The following is a 16377-nucleotide window of genomic DNA, read 5'->3' as shown; positions in this document are numbered from 1 at the left end:
GCCTTTTTCCTTCTAACAAAGTGAATAACTTTGTGCTGATTTACATTATTTCCATCTGCCATGTTCTAGCCCATTAATTTAGCCTGTCCAAGTCCTTTTGAAGCCTCCTTGTATTCTCCTCACTACTTACATTCTCACCCAGTTTGTTATCTTCAGCAAATTTGGATATATTATAATTGGTCCCCACATTCAAATCATTTATGTAGATTGTGAACAGTTGTAGACTTATGACTGACACTTTACCAGGATGTTGCCAAGTTTGGAGGGTTTGAGTTATAGGGAGAGGCTCAATAGGCTGGGGCTGTTTTCCCTGGAGTGTTAGAGCCTGAGGGGTGACCTTTTAGAGGTTTATTAACCCTATGAGGGGCATAGATAAGGTAAGTAGACAAGGTCTTTTCCCTCAGTGGGTGAATCCAGAACTAGAGGGCATAGGTTAGGGTGAGAGGGGAAAAATTTAAAAGGAACCTAAGGAGCAAAGTTTTCACGCAGTGGGTGGTGTATGTATATGGAATGAGCTGCCAGAGGAAGTGGTGAAAGTTGGTACAATTACAATGTTTAAAAGGCATCTGGATAGGTATATGAATATGAAGCGTTTAGAGGGATCTGGGCCAAGTGCTGGCAAATGTGACTAGATTAGTTTAGGATATCTGGTCGACATGGACGAGTTGGACCGAAGGGTCTGTTTCAATGTTGTACATCTCTATGACTTTATGATTTGTGATACCCAACTGGGAGAAATCTGCCATCCTGTGATCTCTTTGTGCTTTAGAGGACCTTGCACTGTGTTATAAATTAGCCATTACCTATCTACTATAAAATCTTGTAGTGTATTTTCCCAATCCACCCTAGCCAACTTGCCTCATACACTCAGAGTTCCCTTTGCTCACATTTAAGACATTAGTTTCAGAATGAACTATGTCACCTTCAGACTTCATGTAAAGTTCCATTATATTATGGTGCCTATTGTCAAAGGTTGCTTTACAGCAGGGGTGTTATATAGCCCTTCTCATTGCATAATGCCATGTCCAAAATTGACCAAACCCTACTTGGCTCCTCAACATATGGCCCCACAAACCCAGGAATCCTCCAAAGCATTGTGCTAATTTGGTTAACTGAATGAAATGGTCTGATCCTATCTCAGTAAGGTCTATGAACTCCTCTCTCCACCTGTGCCTTTCTATCTGCCATTGTTCTTTTTATCATAGTGGTAGAGTTTGATGGTAGCTTTCCAAATCTGTAAATAATGGGACTCTGCTATAAGAAAGCTCACTCACATCATTTACACATTATTTGTTTACTGCAACTAACATATTTTATTAGATAAAGGATAAAAAATAGATTTTCAAAGGTAAATCTAGGCAAAATATATGAAATGGAATTTAACGCAATCTGCTGAAGTGGTAGTGGAGAGGGGTGAGAGAATCACGTGGAGTGGGCAAGTAGGAACCTGACACTGGAATGAAGCAGTCAGCATTAAAGTTCCAGGGCAGTGAATTTACATGGGCCTGGTGGGAAGCCAAATACGACCATTAAGAAAGCAATCAGAGATATTTGCTGAATGCAATTTGATGGGATTTTGCAAGTGGCAAGTAGGGATCACACATCATCATATTCCCTACTGTTGATGTTTGAGGGTGTTGATGTGAGATAGCTCTCCAATTTGGAAGGTCGCCATTTTGTAGCTGCCTTCCTCAGGAGGAGAGAAAGAGTTCAGAAAGTTGTATACTGAGGGGATATAGATATAAATAGAGGGAGAGGGACTAATGGTACATACTAAGAGGCAGTACATAGAGTGAAGACCAGATGATACAATCAAAAGGGCATAGATAGGCTCTTTAAAAATAGCAGCAGAATCCAATGGAAGGGCTAAAACCAGGCCCATGATGATCACAAACTAAATATAGGGTGTTGGTGGATCAATGAGCAGGGGAGGAGCAATGCTTAGCAAGGTGCCTGCAGACATCAGAGGCACAGTAGAGGCAAGAACAGCAAAGGGCCTGTCTCCATTACACAAATGGATAAGCTCTGCACATCATCTTCCTAAATTGGCTGGCCTCTACCTTGGGAATCGTGTTTCCCTCTGGGTTTGCCAGTGGAATTCATACACGTGGGTTAAATACTGCTCCACAGTAATGGGCTCTGCCGAGGAGGTGGCTGGTTTTTGGAGTGTAGTCTTCCAAGCAAATTGGACTTTTCAGTTCTAAAGTCTACCCAGCGTTCTTCTGGGAAGCCACCATGGTTTCCTGATGACAATAGCACCTCATACGTTAGGCTGAAAACAAAGTCAGGATTGCGAGAGTGCCCTTTATTAAATCTTTAAGGATTTAGTTAGTTACCAGAACATTCAGGTTGCCTGCCAGTATACAGAACCTGTCCTGTCTTCCAAATTCACGGGAGGTGGCACTGGGTCAGAGGGGTGACCACTAATCAGGAACATGAAATTGAGGCCTCGTCCGACTCCCATCCCACTTCCACACATGTGAAAATTCAGTCCAATTTTAAAAATTGAGCTTGAGGAAGATTACGAGTATTGGACAAAGTTGTGTTATGAATCTTTCTGAAAGAAAAGTAATGTATTTTCCATGGGGTTCCTCTGAATGCAATTACACAAATACAGTAAATACTGTTTTCACTTGTTCCTGATAAGCCTTTCTGTCTCTCTTCACAGGAAGGCATGCCACAAACATTGACTTCTACAAGTATGTTTAACACGAGTGGCTTTAGCCATCAACTTCACCCAACCAAAGAAAACGAACATGAAAGGCTAATATTTCAGGATGGTAACCTTATCTCAGCATCTTTAGAAGCTTTGATCCAACATCTCATACCGACAGTTGACTATTATCCTGAAGTAAGTGTAACCACTTTTATTGATGCATTTTTGCTGGTACAGTACCATTGCAATTAGAAACAATGTTTCAAATATTATAAGAAAATTCACTGAAGCACTGTATCTATATTTTTAAATGCCATTATGCTTTTGCAATGTTTATTATCTTAATAATCACTTGTTCACACTGCAACAGCATTTACACCTTATATCAGGAGTGATATATACACTCTGAGACCAAGACAAATGATTGTTAGAATTGTAGACTTCTTCAGGAGGAGACATCATACACTATGGATCACAGTCTAATTTTTTTTAAACTTCTGCTGGGGAAGCAGCCCCTCACAAAGCTTGTATTTTTAAGACTTTGAATTCAGACTGTCTCCACCTCAGATACTGAAGCAGGCAATGTACCTGACCTAGATAATATACAGGTTCAGGCTGACAACTGGCAAGTAACATTCACATGACAAAGATGCCAGGCAGTAACCATCTCCAAAAAGAGTGAATCTAACCATTACACTTGACATTCAATGGCAAGACCATTAATGAATCCCCAACTATCAACATCCTAGAGGTTCCCATTGACCAGAAACCAAATTGGACTTGCCATATATGTACTGTAGCTATAAGTCTATTGACTCCATCTACACTTCTTGTTGCCATGGGAAGGCAGCCAACATCATCAAAGACACCTCCCACCCCAGTTATAATCTCTTCCAACCTCTTCCATCAAGCAGCAGACACAAAAGCTTAAACACAGGTACTAACAGGTTTAAGAACAGCTTCTTCCTCACTGTCATTAGATTTCTGAATGGACCTCTCAAATTTCAAAACTAATGTTGCTTTTTGTGCACCTTCTTTGCAGCCGTAACTGTGTTTTCCTCACTCTGTTCAATCACCCTATGATCTTTCTATGTTATGAACAGCCTGTACAGCATACAAAACAAAACTTTTCACTGTACTTATGTACATGTGACAACAATAAATTAAAACAAATCAAATCAAATCAAGAGCAGATCAGAGGGCTAAGGATACTGCAGTGAGCAACTCCCGTTGACTCCCAAAGCCTATCCACTATCTACAAGACACAAGTCAGGACTGTGATGTAATACTCCCCAGTTGCCTGGATGAGTGCAACTACAACCACACTTGAGAAGCTTGACTCCATCCAGAACAAAGCAACCTGCCTGATTGGCACCACGTCCATAAGCATTCACTCCTTCCAAGCAATGCTCCATATTAGCAATGTATGCCATCTACAAGGTGCACTGCAGAAATTTAGCTAGACTCCTTAGCACCTTGCAAACCTACGACCATTACCATCTAGGAGGAAAAGGGCATCAGACATATGAAAACAACATAAAGTTCCCCTTTAAGCCACTCACCATCCTGACATTAAAGTATATTGCCATTCCTTCACTATCATTGAGTCATAATCCTTGTAACTCCTTACTCCTCACCACCACCTTCACAAATAGAGATAGGCAATAAATGCTGACACAGCCAGCAATTTCCACAGCTCATGAATGAGTAAGAAATATTCAGCACCTTTTGCAACCCCTCAAATACTGAAGCAGTCTGTGATAATGTCCAGCAAGAGCTGGACAACATCCCGATTTTGGCTCATAACTGGCAAGTAACCTTTTATGTCATGTAAGTGCTAGGCAATTTCAATCTCAAACAGGAGAGAATTCATCTATGTTTGACATTCAATGACATTACCATCATTGAAAACCCCACTATTAACATCATCAGAATTGTATTGATAAGAAACTGAACTGAACCTGTCATATATGTGGCTACAAGACTAGGTAAGAAGTAAGGAATTCTGTAAGTACCTTGCTTCCTGACTGCCCAACACCTGATAAAGCATCAGCAGACAAGGACCCTGTCTTGGTCAGTGCATACATTAATCATTATTGGTTGTAATTGAACTTAAGAACTAAAAACAGGAATGGATCATTCAACCCTTCGAGCCTGCTCTGCCATTCTATTATGGCTGATCTTATCTCGGCCTCAACTCCACTTTCCTACCTGCTCTCCGTAACCCTTCAACCCATTACTAGTTAAAAATCTGTCTATTGCCTCCTTACCTTTACTCAATGCCCTCTGCACTCTGGGGTAGTGAATTCCACTGATTCACACCCATTTGAGAGAAATAATTTCTCCTCATTTCTACCTTTATGCTACCTTTATCCTAAATGGCTTCTTGTTCTAAATTACCCAACAGAGGAAACCTCACCTCACAGTTTACCTTATCCATCCTTTTTAGCTCCTCTCATTCTTCTAAACCCTAGACAGTTTGGGGTTAAACTGCTCAATAAGACAAAATCTTAATCTCTGGAATCAATTTTGTGACGTTCCTCTGGACTGCCTCCAGTGCAACTACATCCATCCTCAAGTATGGCAACTGTTAATACATTAAACTAAATTGGCCTGTGTTTTTATCCATTATTATGATCAGCTTCAACATTTCAAAACCAGCTACCTTCAACCTCTGCATCACTCTATTTATATCCCTATCCGTGTTTTTGTTATCTCTAGATTTAACTTTTTTCCAATTTTGATATCCCAAGCCTTCTATTTCCCATTTTACAAAATACAAATTACAATAAACACTGCCACCTTTATCTTGTCTTCTAATAAATGCTGCTTGCTCGTTATGCCTGCCATACTCAACCTCCACTCGCTCATAATTCTAAACAATACCTCAAAATAATCATCCTTATTTTCAAATCTCCACATGGTCAAAGAATTAGATCAGATTAGAATCCCTCCTTCCAATTCCTTCTGTTTCTGTCTCTGATTTCCCACTTTCCTTTCACTCCACCAGAGTTGGCAGAACCTTTGTCTGTCTCAATTCAATTGCATGAACTCTCTTCCTACACCTTCTGTACTTTGCAATTTCTCTCTTTGATTTTAGAAGCCTCTTCCAGGCATATCTTTCTTTGAATTACCTCCCGCAACTCTTATATTACTTTTGCTTGTCTACTATATGTCTTGAATGTTTAATATATTAAAGATATTCTATTTAAAAAAAGCAGATGTACACTTACTCAATGACATAAGTATAGAAATTGTACTACAAATAGCAATACATTTGTGGTCTCATGTTAAATTTGAACTGTTGCAAATGTGTATTTCTCTTTACAGAAAGCATATATATTTACATTTCTACTGAGTTCAAGATTATTCATCGAACCCCATGAGCTATTATCAAAAGTATGCCACATGTGTATAGAGCAGCAAAGTCTAGATGAGCCAGTGCTTGACAAGGTCAGAGTCATATTTAATTACACATAAAGCATTTCCTTTTAACAGTATGCTAATTGTACAATCCAAATAAATGAGTAGCTCATAGCAAAAATAATTCTCATTGCCAATTCATTTTTCCATTGTTGCTAATTTGATTTTAACTTGATACCAATGGCTGTTAACAATAATCTGTTGTAACTTTATCATTTATACAATGGGGCAGAACCTAAATGAACTGTTTGAAGAACTGTAATAGCTGTAATTTATACAACCACAGGTGTGAATGTTCTCAAAGCATAAAATGTTTTACCTGTTTTTCACAATCAAGGCTTTAATCTGATTTTATCTGCTTCTTCTTTCCAATACCTAAGGGTAATACCTTGAGGGTTCACAGCAAAGATTAATTAGAATGCTTCACGGGATGTGAGGGTTGTCATTTTGAGAAATTGAATAGGGGGCGTTTATTTCCCAAGATTCCAAAGTACGAAGCTGTTGAAGAGCTTGGCAAGGTAGATACTGAGAGGCTATTCCTCTCGTAGCAGTGTCTAGAGATCAAAATCATAGTCTCATGATAGTGGGTCAACCATTTAGGAATAAAATGAGGAAAAAATTCTTATCCCAGAGGATTGCAAAAATTTGCAATTCTCTTTCTCAGAGTGCTGTTGGTGTTCAGTCAATTAGTAAATTCAAAACTGAAATTAATTGGTTTTTAAGCATCAAGGAACTTGAGATTTGGATTTAGAATAGGAAAGAGGTCTTGAAGCAGAATTTCAGACATATTATGATTAAATTGCAGAGTAAACTCAATAGGTCATCATGCCTAGCTCTGCTCATATTGCTACTATATTATCATCATTATTCACAAAAAGCCTCTGATATTTTTATTGGTGTTTCTCCTCATCTTTGTCATCCACATGAACCACAGATACAGTGTTGAACCTGCAGGAAAGAGGGGTGAAAACTAAGAATGGTTACATATTACCCAACTGGGAGTCAGAGTGTGAGTGAACGTGGAAGTTTGTGTCTGTAATGGTCTTCAGTGCATACATTTCTAGTCTGCATCTATTATCATTATCTCCCTTGGCAATGGTATAACTCCAGTGGCCTGTTGCTTGTAAATAATGAGCTATTTAGGGTCAGAGGCCCCCCCTCAAGAGACCTGTATGTCATTAAATTATGCAATAATACTAAGTAAATTCAGTGAAGCTGTGTGTCTGGCAGCAATTGAAGAAAGAGATGTGATGATATCATCCAGCTAAAATAGAGGAAGGAGTTTTAGCATTAATTTTTCAACTTGTGTTGTGGAGAATGGGTATCCATTCAGTCAGAATGGCAAAGAGTGCAGTCCTCCATTAACCAGAATGTACTGTGAAGGTTTATTTCTGCAGCTTTTAATATTAGAGGAGAAAAACTGTGCTAGTGCCTAAGGAAGGAAAGAGGAGCACTTAGTGAATTATATCACCAATCTTAGTTTGCTCAGTAAATCTCTTGCAGCACTTTTTTGTTGTTCTAAGATGAAATGGCTGCCTCTTATTACCAATTGTCACTACCTACTTGGGAAAGTGGACTGATAATCAAGCCGCATACTCCAGGTTAAACATTTAATTAAATTACAGAGTATTCAATGTATTTGTCTGACAGACTCGGATTAACAGAAAACACTGACCAGATCTCTTAACATGAGCTATTATTTATTATAAAGAAATCAATCTAATCACAGGCAAATAACATGAATTTTCAACATATTACTCCACTAGTTGAAACTCTAATTCCTTCTTAAACCCCTATGCACACATTCAGATGGAGGCAGACAAAAAAAACATGAATGGATACAATGGGGAGAGGGAAAACATTTGGGAAACACAGTTCAATAGCACCAGCTCACAGGACTGAATGAGGTACCCCTTTTGCTTCTTTCAAATCCTTCAGTTCTCTGATTTTCACATCCACATCATTTCAGTTCTTTGCTGAAAACACTGGGGGAATTGATATCTCAATTTTTCAATTTCTCAGTTACTGGTTAGAGGCAATATCTTATTGCAAATAGTGATCGAGATTAGCTATTATCTTTCCAATTTTGATTACTTTGCTATAGAGAGAGAAAAAGGAACAATGCTGAATCTTGCAGCCTGGAAATCTTCTGCCTCTGTGTTGTTCACATACAAGCTGTCTACTTACCCAGTAGTCAATCAGAGTTGTTGTCACACTAATAATTCCTGGCTTTTAGGTCCTGGTCATAGAGTCATAGAGATGTACAGCATGGAAACAGACCCTTCGGTCCAACCTGTCCATGCCAACCAGATATCCCAACCCAATCTAGTCCCACCTGCCTGCACCCGGCCCATATCCCTCCAAACCTTCCTATTCATATACCCATCCAAATGCCTCTTAAATGTTGCAATTGTACCAACCTCCATCACATCCTCTGGCAGCTCATTCCATACAGATACCACCCTCTGTGTGAAAAAGTTGCCCCTTAGGTCTCTATCCTAAACAAAAGAAAAATCAGCAATCTATCACTGGGCAAATCTTACTCTGAACAGACACCCACAGTCCTGTTTGGGTCTCAAACACCTTCCCCTCTACTGCTTGAAGAAAACTACAATGTAAACACACTCGCAATGAGTTTGAGTAACTTGATTTTAATAATGCAACAACCCCTTCGACAGTCCTTGGTTTACAATAGTATCCTTTTACCATTTTGGTCCACAATCCAAGACAATGAAAAATAAAATGATGCAATCTTTACACTGTAGCATGTGGACGGAAGAGTTTTATTTATGGAGTCTTAACACCAACAGCTACATAATCCCAGCCAGGTAATCCCACAGCTTCCCAGCAGTTTGTTGTTTCTCTGCTTCATTTCAATGGGTGGAATTTGCAAGTATAATGCATTTAAATTGTAAACTCTTATCTGTGCCTCCAGTGCATCATTTTCTGGCTGATAGATCATTTGAAATTTTGTTCTTGATCCCACCTAAAATGATCATGCTAAACCAGCATCCCACTTTTGCAACTGCTTCTGGCCATTTTTTCCCTGTCCACTGTAATTGTTGACAGGACTATGTGTGGCCAATTTTTTTGCAATCTATCCGTGCTGCAACCACTCCCGCCATGACCAAGGCTGGCAGTAGGTCCCAGAAAAAGATGGAAAGCATACTGATTTACTGTTAGTAGACTTCTCTCCTTCCGTCATGCTCCCAGCACACACCTACAGAAGGTTGCCGCTTGGTTGGGATTTTTAATGAAAACAACAATTCAAATTGGAGAGAGGCATCTCTGCACATTAAAACAGCACCTTCAAGTTCTCTTGGTGGTGGTGTGGCACCAGCAGAATATTCCTCCTCTTCTCAGAAAGCTGTTCTTGATGACAGTGACCTTACCTGAGCTGATGCTATATATGAGCTGAACCTGTACTGAAAATTGCACTGGGATGTCAGCTTTACCGTTTTATCAAAACACCATTACTCACCGAGTGTGACTGCCATTTAATCATGATTTAAGTGAACCAAGCAATTTGTCTATTATCTGCTATTCACCCAGAACAGATCTTTTAAAAGTTGCAGTTAAATTTCTAAATACTCCAGCACAATATTTCCATTTTACATGGTATTTGGATGACTTCTTCCATGGAAATACAAATAAGCTGATCCCTGAAATTCTGATGCAAACAGTTCTCCAGATTATCTGTGACTGCAATTCAGCTTGTCTTGTTGCAAAGAAATTTATCATGACAAAATTTCGAGCCATTATTTGATATTCTGCTGTTCAGATTATTATTTTATAACAGCACAATGGAACAGACCTGGAAACTATCAATTGAAGATCTGCTTTACAAAATACTCAAAGCAGCACACCTCTTAATCTTTGTGCTTAGAATTAAAAGTATTTTAATAATTACATAGAGCCCATCACAGAATTACAATAGAATCCTGATTGAAATGAGTTCATTTCTAACCAGAGTTATAAAGCTAATTAGAAAAACAAAAAATTGGAGGAGAAACTCAGCAGGTCTGACAGCACCTGTAGAGAGAGACAGAGTTAATGTTTTGAGTCTGTTAAGACCCTACTTCATCTCACTCTTTGATATGAATGCTGCCAGACCTGCTGAATTTCTCCAACATTTTCTGTTTGCGTGTCTGGCTTCCCATCCACAGTATTTTGGTTTTATTACAAAACAATTTATTTATTTGATACACAAGTTAATGTAATAAATATTATCACAAGATGTAGTTGAGAATTAACAGTTGTTCAGGGAGATGTTGCTAATTAAAATTTATGCACTTAAGCAATTTAAATACATCACAATTTCTCATCCATTGCTCAGTTTTCTTGACCCATCGATTAACCTTAAATTTTATTTGATTTAGCATATTGTGACTCCAGGCTTTAAATGGATTTGTGTGAACACATCTATCCATTATTCTCAGCTTCTCTGCAAGACTTTGTTTGCTCCTCCAGAATTCCAGTTTTAAATTTTCTGGGTAAAACAGAACTCAGTAATCTGGTACAGTAGCCTAGTGTTTATGGGAATGCATTAGCAAATCAGAGGACATGAGTTCAGGTCTAACCATGCAAGTTATGAAATTCATTCCATCTATTCGGTGTTTTCTGTGACAATTCCAGATCGTCAACCAATCAATTCACAAATGTGCCTCAATGAAGAGAATCCGCCACTGTGTATGTAGTACTGGTCCCTCAATATGTGGTCAAACTTCTGATCCATACAAATTGTATCCATGCATGATACACGTTTATTAAAATAATGAATAGTATTAGAGTACCAGAGGACATCTAATAATATTTAAGATGGAGGAAAAATGAGCCCAGGGAACTGTAGACCAGTCAGTGGTAGGAAAATTAACGTTATCTTTATTCAAAAGTACAATAAAGAATGTAGAAATTAAACAAATAGCAAACATAGCCAGCATATAATGCAAAAGCAAAGTTCGATGTTTGGTCAACCTTCCTAAATTCTTTGAAGGAGCAACAGAGAGATTAGATATAGGTACTACAGTATAGATACTTAGATTTTAAAATTCTTTTGATAAGTTCCATATAGTAGTGTCATGGCTAAGGTCAGAGTGTGGTGGAGTTCAGGATCAAGTAGCAGAATGGCTACAAAATTAAATTTGGATTCATGGAAGCTAGGAAGTGGTAGTCCACAGAATCAGTGCTGAGACCATAGTTTTTCACCATTTGCATGAACAATTTGGACACAGGAACTGAATTCAGTTTCAAAATTTACAGACAGCAAGAAATTGAAGATATAGTTAATACTGAGGAAGACAGAGACAAAATACATGACCACATGACAATGTATTTTCCAACCAATAAAGTACACTTTGAAGTGCTATCATAATGAAGAAACACAGAAGCAGATTTGTGCATAATCGATCTCAAAGAACTCTAATAGTAGGGCCCATAAATATAAGATAGGCACTAATAAATCCAATAAGTAATTAAGGAGAAACTTCTTCACCAAGAGAGCTGTTAGAATAAGGAATGTGCAATCTTCAGGTAAATAGCACAGATGCATTTAAGTGGAAACTAGATTTAAAGGGCACGTAAGGGGGAAAGAAATAGAATTTAAGCCAACAGATGAGATGAAGCAATGTGAAGCATAAACATTTGTGTAAACCTGTTTAACCAAACTGCCTGTGCCAATGCAGTAAATTTTATGTAGCTGTTAATCAAGTTACCTGACCCAAGCATCACCATCCCTCCATATCTTCTATCCCATTGATGGGATAGATCTATAAACCATTGAGGCATAATGGTGTACATAGTGGGCTGGGCATGGCTCGGCCTCCTGGCCTTGGGTCAAACAAGACTAGCGACACTGCTGGAAATGTGTTGCTGGAAAAGCGCAGCAGGTCAGGCAGCATCCAGGGAACAGGAGAATCGACGTTTCGGGCATAAGCCCTTCTTCAGGAAAGACTAGCGACACTGCCAGCTCAATCCCTCCTCCTACCCCACCCTCAAGAAATAAATCAGTATCCTTCCTTATTAAAGATTTCCTTCAATACATCCTCCATGTAGATATTTTGTGTGGTGAAAGTTGAGTAACTTAGTAATCCAATTTTTTTTTAAAAGAAAAGAAGTCTGGATCAGGGCTGAAAAAAAGGCTCAGATGTTGATACAAAGTTGGTTAAGTGGTAGGAAGCAGAATAATGGTCAGTAGATATTTTTCAGGCTGGAGGAAGGTTTGTAGTGGAGGTCACCAGGGCGTGGTTTTGGGACCCTTACCCTTCCTGATTTATACTAATGACCTAAATCCTGGTGTGCAGAGTACAATTTCAAAGTTTGCTGTTGATACAAAACTTGGAAGTATTGTAAATTGTGAGGATGTCAGTGTAGAACTCAAAAAGGATGTCACAAATGGAGTGGGTAGACAGGTGGCAGACAAAGAGCTAAGCAAAGAAGTGTGAGGTGCTGAATTTTGGTAGGAACAACATGGACAGGCAATATAAAATAAAGGGTACAATTCTAAAGGGGGTGCAGGAGCAATGGAATCTTGGTTTATGCGTACACAGATCATTGAAGGTGACAATTCAAATGGAGAAAGCAATAAGTAAAGCATACAATATCCTTGGGTTTATTAACAGTGGCATTGAGTATGTGAGCAAGGAGGTGGTGTGGAACTTGTATAAGACACTTGTTGAATCTCGACTGTAGTACTGTGTACAGTGTCAGGTGTCACACAATAGGAAGGATATGAGTGCATTGGAAAGAATGCAGATGAGATTCACAAGCATGGTTACAGGGCTGAGAAACTTCACTTATGAGGATAAATTGGAGAAGTTGGGACTGTTCTCCTTGAAGAGAAAAAGGCAAGGAGAAGATCTGAAAGAGGTTTTCAAAATTGTGAGAGAGCTGGATAGTGTAGATCGGGTGAAATGACTCTTGCCGGTAAAAGGATTAAGAATAAAAGTGCACAGATTTAGTGAATTACAAAAGAAACAAATGTATTGAGAGAGAAAAATAATGAGTGGTTTGGCTCTAGAATGGACTGCCTGAAAATGTGGTGGAGGCAGGTTAAATTGAAGCATTCAAGATGGCATTGGATGATTATTTAAACAGAAAAAATCTCCAAAGGTATGGGGAGAAAGACAGGAGAATGGCTTTAAGTAATGATGCTCATTTGGAGAGCAGGTTGCAATTCAATGGTGCACATAGCCAGCCCTGTGCCTTAATACTTCTAAGATTTTGAGAAAACTCAATAACAAGTTTTGTCATGGTTGATGGAGAGAGTACTGATATGCACTAGTCAAACTGAAGGGAACAAAAATAAAAGATGTAAGCATCAATCATAGTCAAGAAAGCAGCTCAGTAACTGACCCGCTGTTTAATGGCTACTAAATTCAAGGTGAAACATGAGATGTTTGTGAAGACAATTAACATAAATTCCACTCCACATCAACCATAAGTCAGTACAGCAGATTGCCAGCAGATTTGTAGCGTCCAGCTCAAGGCTGTAGCTAACCATTACAGTGATAGAATGTGCCAGCCCTCGCAGCAGATGAAATAGCTGTCCTATGGCACTTGGTGAACTAAACATTGTGAAACCAATTCTGCATGGATGAAGTAAATTGAAGGGAATTGGGCAGAATGAGCCAGAGCATCTGTGCTGGAACTAAACAAAAAGCATCAGCCTGCCATCAACTCCCTCTATTCATCATTTTAATTAGGAGACTAGGGGATAGTTAAGACTGTTCTTTCTCCTTCTATTCACCATCTTTGTCCTCCATCTTCTGCATTTGCCATTATGGACTTGGAAAGTATTAACAGGAGTGGGTAAGTATTATTTTCCCAGGATTTAGGACATGGAGAAAGTGAGTGGATAGTTCTGTCTACATGGTACTTTTGGAGGGTTACAGAGCGGATATATTATGATACTAACTTAGTATTAACAGTATGACACTGACCACATTATGGAGGAGAAAGTGAGGTCTGCAGATGCTGGAGATCAAAGTTGAAACTTTATTGCTGGAACAGCACAGCAGGTCAGGCAGTATCCAGGGAACAGGAGATTCGACGTTTCGGGCACAGGCCCTTCTTCAGGAATGAAGAAGGGCCTGAAGAAGGGCCTGTGCCCGAAACGTCGAATCTCCTGTTCCCTGGATACTGCCTGACCTGCTGTGCTGTTCCAGCAATAAAGTTTCAACACTGACCTCATTATTCCCTGCAAGAGTAGAGTTACTTCCTGCAATCACCAAGACAAATTTCTTATTGAGGAAAAGGAATTTAAAAGACATGATTGTCTCCTTCCATGACTGGTTTTTAACTAGGTGCATCTTTCTCTTCCAAAAAGTTTGAATAATTGTGGAAAATAATAGCAGTTGTGGAGTGTGTCAAGTGGCATTGATGAGCTGAAATAAGGAATGTATGTATATTAGAGGAGGGGGTTTTAGGTTGTGCATGTATGCAAACTGCATTTGGAATATAGTGCAAGTTTCCAATTCATAAGACCCTTTAATCAAAATGTTTTAGTGTTTACTTAGACAGCTGTTCCTATTAGAAGTAGGAGTAGCCTGTTGCTCAGGGAAAACAGTGGTCATTATGTTAACTTGCCAATACTGGTAAAGTCATTGAACTTTTTGCACTTTTGGTCTGCAGTCCTTAGGATGAAAGATTTGGCAATTCTGCCTCCAGGTGGCACAAGACATTTCTGACAGGTTTACTGCCACAGACATCCAGCAGACTGTGTTTCCAGATGTAGTTTTCCTCAAGGATTTCTCCAGGTTGAAGTCTATGAAATTATGGCATCATCTTCTTTGTCTGGGTTACGTAGCCTGCTATTTTGCTTAACTTTTTGTGCCAGCTGCTCCAGTAACTAATATCCTGTCGGAGGAAAAAAAGTGCCAGAAAAACATAAATTAAGACATGAAATTAGCTGATAGCCAAATGTATTATCCAAGCATTGTTCTATACTTAACTGTTTGCCCAAAGACTGTTCAGCTGAAACACTTTTTAAAATGTTACATCCTATTTTCCATGTACTCCAGCAGATTGCATCTGTCTCAGAGTGAATTTACACAAATCACTTTTCCAATAGATTTGCAAATGATGTAGAAAATCCTTGTGTAAATCTTTCCCAAACCCTTATCAGGCATAAACATTTTAATGATGTAAAAGCAATGCAGTTGGCCTCAACCTATTGGGAAAATCTTGGAGCTTTAAAACTTCAGTTTGGTATTAATAGTTCATCTCTATATTTTGAGGGATTTAGATTGTGTATCTATTTACAGGTGGTCTAATTAAACAGATTGCAGCACAAAACAGCAAATTCCAAGTGCAAATACAGAGAATCTCATTTATGAAACATAACAATACATTACCAAGAGTCTAACAGTAGGACCTCCTGTATATTTGTAACTGGAGTCAAGTCCATGTCATTAAATGCTCTTGTACTCCTGCCTTTCAATTCCTACATCCAAATGGATCCACGCTTGTTACAATTATAATTCTGGATTTCATACATCCTAACAGCAGACTTTTATGTTCCTAGACAGATGGGCTAGCAGGCGGGAGAGGATTATAAACAGCCATCGATGCCTTTCCTGGCATCAACCCACCTGTCCCAGCGGCCACAGCAATTTTATGAGTATTAAGGGAGATGTCAGGCAGTCCATCCATCCTTATGTGAATTGAAGTCCTAAAATGGCCACAGCTACTTCCAGTCTCCATCACTATATCATAAGTGGCTGGCTGAGGTTTGCAATAATACTTACAATACTATTCGGGAAGAGTTAGGCTACCTTTACAAGCCCCTGTGTCAACCCAAGGTCACCCCCAAATCCCAGAAGACCCTTTCACATTTCCCATCCCTTCACACCCTGTTCAATCTGACCCCTAATTTCACTTTCCCTCCCCACCGAGACCCAGAAGCTCACTAGCTCCAGCTTACCTTGCATTTGACTCCATTAAGATACCTTGTTAAGAGAAAGAACAACTTGGGTGGAATGAGAAAAACTCTTGTGGGCCATTGTGCCCACTCCTCCTGAACATTTTATGCTGACGCCATATGGAGTCCCATTTTAACTTCCAAAACACAGATAATCTGCCAATAAGATAGATCTTAGTAAATTTTCACTTTGTCTGCCAAAGTTAACCAAGGAAAAGTCTAAATTATTGATTTCACATTTAAACCTGCATTTTGAAAGACTTGAGTTTATATTCTCATGTGCCTCGAAATGTTACAAATACTTCACATGCACTGAATTATTTTAAAGTGAGTGCAGTGACTGTTATATAGGCAAATGTGGGAGCTATTTTGCATGTGAGAT

General features: G+C 39.0%; 1 protein-coding gene and 1 long non-coding RNA gene across 6 annotated transcripts in view; one reads left to right on the top strand and one right to left on the bottom strand.

The window, feature by feature from the left end:
• LOC122556640 (ras-GEF domain-containing family member 1C-like) overlaps window positions 1-16377 on the top strand; it is a 233300-nt gene that overhangs the window by 177980 nt on the left and 38943 nt on the right. For all 5 annotated transcript variants that reach the window (XM_043703592.1, XM_043703593.1, XM_043703591.1 and 2 more), the window contains 2 exons: window positions 2669-2851; window positions 5987-6109. In XM_043703592.1, coding sequence (XP_043559527.1) covers window positions 2675-2851; window positions 5987-6109 — 300 coding nt within the window. In that variant the 5' untranslated portion in view covers window positions 2669-2674. The remainder of the gene's footprint in view (window positions 1-2668; window positions 2852-5986; window positions 6110-16377) is intronic.
• Window positions 14529-16377, bottom strand: part of LOC122556641 — a 54577-nt gene continuing 52728 nt past the window's right edge. The window contains exon 4 of the long non-coding RNA XR_006313591.1: window positions 14529-14932. This is a non-coding gene — a long non-coding RNA (uncharacterized LOC122556641). The remainder of the gene's footprint in view (window positions 14933-16377) is intronic.

The sequence above is a fragment of the Chiloscyllium plagiosum genome, chromosome 14, assembly GCF_004010195.1.
Source record: "Chiloscyllium plagiosum isolate BGI_BamShark_2017 chromosome 14, ASM401019v2, whole genome shotgun sequence".
In the NCBI taxonomy this organism is placed as follows: domain Eukaryota; kingdom Metazoa; phylum Chordata; class Chondrichthyes; order Orectolobiformes; family Hemiscylliidae; genus Chiloscyllium; species Chiloscyllium plagiosum.
The sequence above is the reverse complement of the archived record's forward strand: the minus strand, read 5'-3'. Positions and strand labels throughout refer to the sequence as shown.